General features: G+C 61.3%; 2 protein-coding genes across 3 annotated transcripts in view; one reads left to right on the forward strand and one right to left on the reverse strand.

Moving 5' to 3' along the window:
- Positions 1-919: 919 nt before the first annotated feature.
- SLC35F6 (solute carrier family 35 member F6) lies at positions 920-4,856 on the forward strand. The gene is made up of 6 exons (XM_042887504.1): positions 920-1,021; positions 3,062-3,134; positions 3,204-3,375; positions 3,507-3,719; positions 3,847-3,957; positions 4,175-4,856. Exons 1-6 carry the CDS (start codon positions 945-947, stop codon positions 4,642-4,644), a joined length of 1,116 nt encoding a protein of 371 aa, XP_042743438.1. The 5' UTR covers positions 920-944; the 3' UTR covers positions 4,645-4,856.
- Positions 4,857-5,240: 384 nt separating this feature from the next.
- The window catches only part of CLU (clusterin), a 4,921-nt gene continuing 457 nt past the window's right edge, over positions 5,241-9,704 (reverse strand). For both annotated transcript variants that reach the window (XM_042887487.1, XM_042887489.1), the window contains exons 2-9: positions 9,072-9,182; positions 8,419-8,567; positions 8,179-8,349; positions 7,689-8,106; positions 6,707-6,820; positions 6,007-6,233; positions 5,619-5,803; positions 5,241-5,440 (exon numbers count right to left, since the gene is read on the reverse strand). In XM_042887487.1, the coding sequence (XP_042743421.1) occupies positions 5,434-5,440; positions 5,619-5,803; positions 6,007-6,233; positions 6,707-6,820; positions 7,689-8,106; positions 8,179-8,349; positions 8,419-8,567; positions 9,072-9,156 (1,356 nt within the window). In that variant the 5' untranslated portion in view covers positions 9,157-9,182 and the 3' untranslated portion in view covers positions 5,241-5,433. The remainder of the gene's footprint in view (positions 5,441-5,618; positions 5,804-6,006; positions 6,234-6,706; positions 6,821-7,688; positions 8,107-8,178; positions 8,350-8,418; positions 8,568-9,071; positions 9,183-9,704) is intronic.

Consider the following 9,704-nt stretch of genomic DNA (forward strand, 5'->3'; position numbering starts at 1 on the left):
TCCCCCCCCCCCCCCCTTCCCCGCCCTCCGCTTCTTATCTCCCCCCGTCCCATGGGGTCACGGCCCCCGGGGCTGACGTCGGATGGAAAAACAATTCGTCTCCGGCTGTCGGGGATGGGGGGTGGGGGGCGGGCGAGGGGCCTACGCGGGGCCGGGGGATACAGCGAGAGCTCGAGGGGTTGGTGGGGGTTGGGAGATGCTCCCCACCACGAGAGAGTGAGGGGTGGGGGGGGATGCGGCCCCGCTCGAGGTGGGGGCACGAGTGGGAGAGGCGGGGTGGCACCGATCCTGCAGCGCCATCTGGTGGCGCCTGGAGAGTGCGGGGACACGGGGACAGCGTGGGGGGATATGGGGAGGGGGGGATAAGGGTAAGGGGGAGAACTACGGGGATACGGGGACATGGGGATATGGGGAAGGGGGGATACGGGGACATGGGGACAAGGCAGCACCTGCGGTACGGGGACATGGGGAGTATGGGGACAGGGGGACCCGGGGACTGGAGGACATTGGGACATGGAGACAAGGGGGCACGTGGACAAGAAGGAAAGGGGTCCGCTTTGGGGTACGTGGGCAGGGGGCAATGGGGACATGGAGACAGGGGGACACCACGGAGGTACGGGGGCAGGGGGGCGTGGGGACACGAGCATGGAGGCAGACGTTTCCTTCTCCCATGGGGGCGCCGTGGGGAGTGCACGGCCCGCCTGCGGGCAGCGAGGGGCGTGGCCAAGTGCGGAGTGGGCGTGGCCACGCACAGAGGGGCGGGGAAGGGGAGTGGTTAGAGGGAGGGGGCGTGATCGAGGCAGCGTGAGAGCGTGGCCAATGGGAGAGAGAGGAGGTGGGTGGAGGGCGGGGCTAAGCGCCGGGGGGCGGGGCTAAGACGAGTGGAGGCGGGGCTTCGGCCGCCCCGGTGCAGGGTGGGAGGTGGCGGCGGCGGCGGCGGGAGCATGGCGTGGTCTCGGTACCAGCTGGGCCTGGCTGCCCTCATGCTGCTCACCGGCTCCATCAACACGCTGGCGGCCAAGTGAGTCCTCCCTGCCGCCCGGGCATTGAGGGGCTACCCCAGACCCAGTCCCGAGACCCCAGACCCAAGACCAGGCCCACGTCCCATACCCCAGGCCCAGATCCCAGACCCCATACCAGACTTAAGCCCCAGGCCCAGTCCCAGACCCCAGACTCAGACCCAGGCCCCAGTGCCCATCTAGGCCCGGGCTTCCTGCCTCCACCCCCGGCTGTTGGAGCACTTCCTCCAGCCCTCCCCAGCCCCTCGCTTTGTACCCCCAGCTGGGCAGAGCGCTGTGAGAGCCGCGTGGTACTGGGAGGGGAGGGCGAAGCCTGGACTGGGAGCTCTGCTGCTGCTGCTGCGGGAGGAAAGGGGAAATGTGGGGCTTGGGGATTGCTTGGGCCCATTGCAGATGCTTGCATCCTGCAACCCGGCTTCTCTGCACCTGCTCAGTGCTGCAGCTCATCCTGGGCTGTACTGGGGACTGGAGCACCTCCCCTAAAAAGACAGGCTGGGCTTGTTCGGTCTGGAAAAAAGAAGGCTGCGGGGTGACCTCATTGCAGCCTTTCAGTACCTAAAGGGTACAAACAGAAGGGGAGTCAACTCTTTGGAAGGGTAGATAACAGCAGGACAAGGGGAAATGGTTTGAAGTTGAAGGAAGGAAGATTTAAATTGGATGTCAGGGAAAGTTCTTTACAGAGAGAGTGGTGAGGTGCTGGAACAGCTGCCCAGAGAGGCTGTGGATGCCCCGTCCATCCCTGGAGGTGTTCAAGGCCAGGTTGGATAGGGCCCTGGGCAGCCTGGGCTGCTATGAAATGTAGAGGTTGGTGGCCCTGCCTGTGGCAGGGGAGTTGGAGCTTCATGATCCTGGAGGTCCCTTCCAACCCTGACTGTTTTGTGATTCTGTGATTGAGCCCTCCCTAGGGAGCTCCAGCTGTGTGCAGGATGAGGTGGGTGCTGCTGAGAGCTGCCCAAGCAGGATGGACCCGCCTGTCCCGCTCAGCACAGCTCTGCAGGGATGACATTAAGACTCTGCTTGGCCTTAGTCCCAGCAAACCGTGTCCATAGGAGGGGAGACTGAGGCATGGTGTTAACACAGAGGGAGAAGATAGCAGTGAGCTGCCTGTCCAAGGCTCTTGCGAAACACACACGGAGGGGCTGCAGCGGTCAGAGGGGGATGAGTCATACTGAAATCTTGCTGGCCTGGCTGCAAAGCCCCTGGGGCCTTCCTGTTGCCTGTTCCCCTGAGCTCAGCAACTCTGCGGCACACAGCAGAGCTGCGCACACGTCACCTGCTCATGGGGGCTGTGCTGGGATGTTATGGGGACTGTGTTCTTGTGTGGTGTCACCAAGAGATTGGGGTACAGCCCTGCATAGGCTCTCGGAGATGTACCATGGGGACAGTGCCATTCTGTCCAGCATGGACAATATTTTGGCTTGGAAGATCCAAAAGAGGGGTGTTGTACTCTGTACCCCCAAACACTGTGGCTGAGTGGGAGCTGCTGCCTTCACAGCCTGCAATCCAGCCTCCTTTTGGGGCCATCTGGCCCATCGCCCCCAAAGTTGGTGACCTATGAGTAAAGGGAGGTCATCAGGATCACCCCCCACAATCTGCTCTGCTCAGTGCATGGCTGGATCCTTCCTCTCCCAGAAATGGGAGCAGGGACAGTGGGTTGCAGCGGTGCGTGACACAGCGATGGTGCATGACACAGCGGTGTCCATTTCCTCACCTGTCACTCAGGGCTGGGAGCAGGGCCAGCAGTGCAGTTTCTTCCCAGCATCTGGGAAACACAGGCGGTGCTGTACCCTGACCCCAGAGCTGTGACTCACACGCTGCTTTCCTCCAGGTCAGGGGCTGCTTGTGGTTTTGTCACCAAGCATCACTGGGAGCAGCAAGCTAGAGCCAGGAATGCCTTTGGTCACTCCCTTCTCTCTAGGTTGTCCCAGTGGCATCTGGCAGGTACAACTCTACACTCACAACTCCAGAGGGCACAGCCAGTGCTGGGTGTGCATTGGGTTACGCTCCATCTCCTGCCCTAACCCTGCTACTTTCCTTCACAGGTGGGCTGACAACTTCAGCGCTGCTGGCTGCAGTGGGACGGAAGAGCACAGCTTCCAGCACCCCTTCCTGCAGGTGAGAGCCCAGCCTGGTGCTGTAGGGCATCCCGCTGGGTCCGACCACCCTGACCCACCTCTCCCACAGGCCGTGGGCATGTTCCTGGGTGAGTTCTCCTGCCTAGCTGTGTTCTACCTGCTGCTGTGGAGGGACCGGCAGAGGCCGGAGCCCAGCATGGCGCCATCACAGCCCTTCAGCCCGCTGCTTTTCCTGCCCCCTGCACTCTGCGACATGACTGGGACCAGCATCATGTATGTGGGTGAGTGCTGGGGAGAGGCTTTGCCTCTCTGAGACCTCAGAGCCTCCTGCAGTGGCGTTTGGGATGGGTGCAGACCCCTGAGCAGAGGAGTGGTGGCACACACAGTTCAAGGGTGATTTCTCCCCACGCAGCCCTGAACATGACCAGCGCCTCCAGCTTCCAGATGCTGCGAGGATCCGTCATCATCTTCACTGGGCTCCTCTCTGTGGCCTTCTTGGGCCGCAAGCTGGAGCTGAGCCAGTGGCTGGGCATCCTGGTCACCATCGTGGGGCTGGTGGTGGTGGGGCTGGCTGACCTGCACAGCAGCCACGACCAGAAGCACAAGCTCAGCGAGGTGATAACCGGTATGTGGTGACCCTGTGGGGTGGCTGCAGGGAAATAACCCTGGCCACCTCCCTGTGCACAGCTCCAGATCAGCCACACTGCCTGCCTAGGGGTGCAGGGCTCAACCTTTCCCTCTTTTCCCCTCAGGTGACCTGCTTATCATCATGGCACAGGTGATTGTTGCCATCCAGATGGTGCTGGAGGAGAAGTTTGTCTACAAACACGACGTGCATCCACTGCGGGCTGTCGGCACTGAAGGTTTGCTGCTGCGTGGGGCCTGGCTGAGGGCATTTTTGGGAAGAGGCTTTGCTCAAAGGGCTGCAGTGCAGAGAGAGCTGCTTTGTGTGGGGGGCAGGGAGTGCCGATGGGGTTTGGGGGCTGGATGCTACAGTGCAGGAATGGTTGGCACAGGGGGAAAGGGTAGCTTTGGGCTGTGCTTGAAGCCAGCTTCTGTCTCGTGTGTCTCTTTCCCTAGGTTTTTTCGGTTTCATCATCCTGGCCCTGCTGCTGGTCCCAATGTACTACATCCCAGCGGGCAGCTTCAGCGGGAACCCCCGGCAGGTGCTGGAGGATGCCCTCGATGCCTTCTGCCAGATCGGCCGGCAGCCCCTCATCGCCCTGGCCCTGTTGGGTAACATCAGCAGCATCGCCTTCTTCAATTTCGCCGGCATCAGCGTCACCAAAGAGATCAGTGCCACCACCCGCATGGTGCTGGACAGCCTCCGCACCGTCGTCATCTGGGCTGTCAGCCTGGCAGTGGGTTGGGAGCTTTTCCATGGCCTGCAGATCTTGGGTTTTGCCATCTTGCTGATGGGTGCTGCCCTCTACAACGGGCTGCACCGCCCTGTGTTCACCCGCCTGGCCCGGAGCAGGGCTGATGGCAGCGAGGCCGAGCGGGAGGGATTGCTGCATGCAGAGAACACTGCCATCAACAGTGAACGCTGAGCACTGTGACCTGTGGGACTTGTGCTCCTTCCAGGAGGAGCCTTTCTGCTGCCTCACTGTATGGAGGCGTGGGGAGGACACTGCTGGGCTGTGCATGCCTGCCCTTCCCTGGCACGGACAGGGCCAGCTTGGTAGGCAGAGGGCTCGCAATGGGGCTGGCCCCACTGATCCACGACCTGTGTTGCTGCCAAATAAAGTGCTCCTGCCCATGGTTTGCTCTGTGGTATCCTGGCAGAGGGGAGGGTCCAGCAAGGTGCTGGATGATGGGGTTTGCCCTTAGGATGGTGTGTTCCTTGTGTGCTCCCATCCCTGTGTTCCCCCCATCCCTGTGGGATGAGAGCACCGATGTGTGCAGCATCTGTGTGTCAGTCCCAAGCAGCCACGTTCTGCAGCTGAGCCAGCTGCCATGGGAAAGAGAAGGCAGTGAGCCATGGGGGGGCCCACGCACGGCCCCGCAGCAGCTCCGTTCCTGCTGTGCTGGCTCTGGGGAGGCCAGCTGCTCACCCCAGAACAGGAACAGGAAGGTGTCAGTGATGGCAGCCCTCCGCTTTCTCCCCTTTCGCAACACCCGACGACTCATCCCAGCATTGCACAGCTGTTTTTTTCCGCAAGGTTTATTTGTGCTGGGGCACAGCCCAAGAAGGCACGGGAGGAGAGCGCAGAGCGCAGCCGACGGGGAGGTTCACTCTACCTTTATTGTCTGGTTCAGGCCCTGAAGGGCCCAGCAGCGGGAGCGGTGGTGATGGCCTTTGACCCACTGATGTGGGGATGGGGCAGCAGGAGGGACAGCTACTCTCTGCCAGAGGAAGGAAGGGAGGGGGGGTGAGGCACAACAGCCTCCAGCCTAAGGAGGCTGAGCCCTCAGCCTGGGCTGCTGGAGGGTTTTAATGCTTCAGAGCAGCTCCAGCCTGCTGCATACAGCCCTAGAGGATGCAGGGGATGGGGAAGTAGGGGACACGGGGACCCGGACTCACATGGTGTTGTTCTGCTTGTAGTGCTGCAGTGCCTGCTCGGCCACAATCTCCATGAAGCGTGGATCATCCCAGGAGATGTCCCCAGGCACGGTGAGCGACAGTGGCTCTGAATCAAAGAGCTGCACCGTCACCTGCGTGTCTGCAGGGGCTGACGGGTCCTCGAGGTTGGGAGTTTTGGAGAACACCTGCAGGAAAAGAGGCACAGAGAGAAGGCTCAGTCCCCATCGCACCCCCACGCTGCCTCCCCAGCTCTGGCATCCAGCCCCACGGCCTCTATTGTGCAGAGGGGACCAGACAATCGCTTCTTTCTCCCCCTGACCCACTTTCCCTCACCCACGGAGGGGGGCCCAGAGCCTTTGGCAGAGCCCTGGGGACAATAGGGACGCACCGTGGTGACCTGCAGGAACCCATCAGTGCCCTGCGTGAGGTTTCTCAGGCGTGAGACCCAACCGAACTGGCGGTTGAGCTGGTCCAGGAGGCTGCTGGTGTTGAGCATCTCAGCCTGGAAGGCGCTGAGGAGGTCATCGTAGCGGCGGGTGAAACGCTCAGCCAGGCGCAGGGCATCCTCAAACTGCTCCCGCAGCTGGCTCTGCACCGGGTCTGTCTGCGAGCAGTCTGCAGGGCATGGATGGAGGTCAGGGAGCACTACAGCGTCCCCATTCCCTGCATCCCCTGCACCCCCATCTATCCCATGCATTCCCATCCCCTGCATTCTCTACATCCCCCCCACCTCCATCCTCTAAATCCCTGTCCGTTGCACCCCCTGCACCTCCATCTCCTGCATCCCTCTTCTCCATCTCCCGTAGCCCCATCCACTGCATCCCTACCCCTTGTATCCGCTGCGTATCATTCTCCTACATCCCCATCCCCTGCATCCTCTGTGTCTCCATCACCTGCATCACCATCCTTTACATCCTCCACATCCCACTCCCTGCGTCCCCATCCCTTCTATCCCCTTGCATCCCCGCTCCCTGCATCCCATCCCCCTGAACCTCATCCCCATACCCCCCATTCTTTCATAGCCCAATCCCCACCTCACCCTGCACCTCCTCAGCCAGGCACAGCCCCCATCTTGCCCCCCTACCCACCCACAGCCAGGATCTCCCGGCACTTCTCGCACTCGTCCCGCATCCGCAGGCAGCCAGCTGAGTTGCGCCGGATCTCACGGCACACCATGCGATCGGTGCTGAAGTTACGGGGTTCTGCAGAGAGAAATGCATTAGGGAGCTCCCCACACTTGGGACTGCCCAAAATGTGGCCACAGCAAAGGGAACGTTGGCCAGCCATCATCACCCCAGCAGAGATATGGAGACACGGATGGTGGACTGATGGATGGATGGGGAATCATGGTTGGATGGGGACAATGGATGGGAGACCAATGGATGGATGAGGGACCATGGATAAGGGACCAATGGATGGATGGGGGACCATGGATGGATGGGAACAACGGACAGGGGATCAATGGATGGAGGGAGAACCATGGTGGGAGACCATGAATGGATGGGGGACCAAAGGATTGGGCAACCATGGGAAGATGGGGCCAATGGATAGATGGGGGACACGGATGGGGGACATCCCCCATTCCAGGCCTTGGTCCAACAAGCCCAGACTGCACCGCAGGGCTTTTGTGAACCATTCAAGCACTTTTTCCAGGCAAGTTTGACTTCACCGAAAAACATTTCCTGGCCCCGAACGAGACATTTTCCGGACCAGAGTACTCTGTTCCAACCTCTGTTTTGCAATCAGCACTGTTCCCAGCTGCCCTGCGTGGAGCCATGGCTCTGACCCAGCAGACAGTGACGGAGGTGACAACGCAGGGATGGTGACAACATGGGGACGGCCCCTCATGTGCACATCCAAACCCACCACCAACTCATCCCTCTGGCATCTAGCCCCCCCCCTGAGGTGCAACTATAGGCAAAAACCACCCCAAAACCCATCCCAGTTCTGCTAACGGCAGAGCCTAAGGCTCCCAGGTTTCCATGTGGATTCTCCACTGTCTCATATTAGGGTTGAGCTCATCCTCCACGCTGACAAGGAGGGGGAACTGCGGCGGTGCAGCGCTCCTACCTGACGCCCAGCCTCCCAGCGGGTGCTCCCAGGCGCCGTGCCCCCCATCCAGCATGCGCTGCGTCATCTCAAAGAGAGGCTGGAAGAGGCGGTGGAAGCCATGCACCGGGTGCTGAAAGAAGGGGTGCAGCTCTCGGGACAGCCTCCTGCGTGGCACCAGGTGGACACGTTGCACGGGTGGGACGAAAGCCTCACGGAAACCACCGAAGGGCGGCGTTCGGAAGAAGGGGAAGGCGGGCCCGTAGAGCTGGGTGCTGTCCTGGAAGATGTCCTCCACGCCGTCCTCCATCAGCCCGAAACGCTCCTCCAGGTCCTCGAAGCGCCGCTCCTGCCGCTGCTCCCGATCCAGCAGCTCGTCGATGCGCTCGCCGTTCACCCAGATGGAGAAGGGCGAGGAGCGGTTGAGGAATTCCTCCAGCTGTGGTGGGATTGGGGTCAGCACGGAACTCAAAAGCCCCACCGCCCCTATGACACCTCCAGCCCAGCTCACCTGGCGGCCCACCAGCCCCGAGCCACTGTGGCATATCTTAGAGTAGACGCGCATGCAGGTGTGCTTGAGGCAGGGCTTGCACTCCTCCCACAGTGACAGCATCGTCTCGTTGCACACCTCCTGCTTCTCCGCCAGCTGCTTCTCCTTCTCCAAGGCCAGCTTCACCGCCTCCTGCATGGCACAGCCCCCCAGATCAGCTCCCTGCAACCCTGCTCCCCCAGCCCTCCCCACCTCACTCACCTCCTTCTTCCTCTTGGTCTCTTCCAGCGTGTGCAGCATTGCCTGGTGCTCCTTGCTGGTCTTGTCCATCAGTGTCTTCATCTGCTTCACCCCATTGATGGCGTTCTCCACTTCAGTGTCAATGTACTTGCTGCCAGCTGCTGAGAGCTCTGCAGGGAGGGTGGATGGCGGGGGATGGATGGAAGGGAGGGAGAGAGGATGGATGGGAGGAAGGATGGAAGGGAGGGAGAGGGGGAGGATGGATGGATGGGACAGAGGACGGATGGAAGGATGAGTAGCTGTGAGCTCACTGCTCCCAAGACGAGTCGAATTTCCCCCAGTGCACGCAAACATTTGCTCACAAAAGTCAAGTTCACAAAACTCAATAAAAAATTACTTAAAAGCCAAATCTTAACCCAGCTGGGGCTGCATTCCCCTCCCCTCTGCAGACAGTATTTGGGCAGTGTCACCCATGGGTTCCCCCCCACCCAGCAGCCACATTTAAGCATCCAGATCCTGTCCCATATTCACATGAGGATGCTGAGCCCCATCCCCACGGGCACAGCACTCACCCCTCCCCGCTGCCAGCAGTGAACGTCCTCCCCAAAAGCAATGGGTTCAAGCATCCTTTCCGTGCATCTCCCCACCCCTACACCCCAAAACCCCCCACTTACGTTTCAGCTCGTTGGGGGGCATGAGGCTTTGCTCCCCTTGGCAGACGAGCACCAGGCTGAGCAGGGCGAGCAGCGGCAGCGCCATGGTCCCCGTCCCAGAGCCGCCCAGACCTGCGTGGGTGAAGGCAGTGAGATGGATTGGGATCCGGGCACGGGGCTGTGAGTCAGCAGTGGGCACGGGGCCACCGCCGTGGGCACAGCGTCGGGTAGGGCTGTGCCAAACTCCGATGCAGCCAAGGCACCGAGCGGGACTTTCTGCTCCTCTTTTTCTTCTGCCTGCGTTCACACGGAGGGGGGGGGGGGGGGGGGGGGGGGGGGGGAGGATATCGGGGGAGGCGAAGCCCCGCGATTTGCCCCTGCGATCCTGCCCCCCAAATAAAAGAAAGAGCGTTGTGCAACAGCTCAGCTGAAGCGTGTGGCTACTAAATGCCCGAAAAATAAAACGTTGTGCAATCGTCAGCTGCAGCGGGGCTCCGTCCCTCGGCTCAGCCTCTTCCTGGGGGGGGGGTCCTGGCCCTGTGCCCCACTGCACCATCGTTGGTGGGTGCTGCTGCATGGCCCCACTGCTGACCCACAAAAATACTGCTGGGGGGGGGGGGGGGGGGGGGGGGGGGGGGGGGGGGGGGGGGGGGG

This window comes from Lagopus leucura, unplaced genomic scaffold (assembly GCF_019238085.1).
Source record: "Lagopus leucura isolate 7727_CA_CO unplaced genomic scaffold, USGS_WTPT01 Super-Scaffold_100088, whole genome shotgun sequence".
Taxonomy (NCBI): Eukaryota; Metazoa; Chordata; class Aves; order Galliformes; family Phasianidae; genus Lagopus; species Lagopus leucura.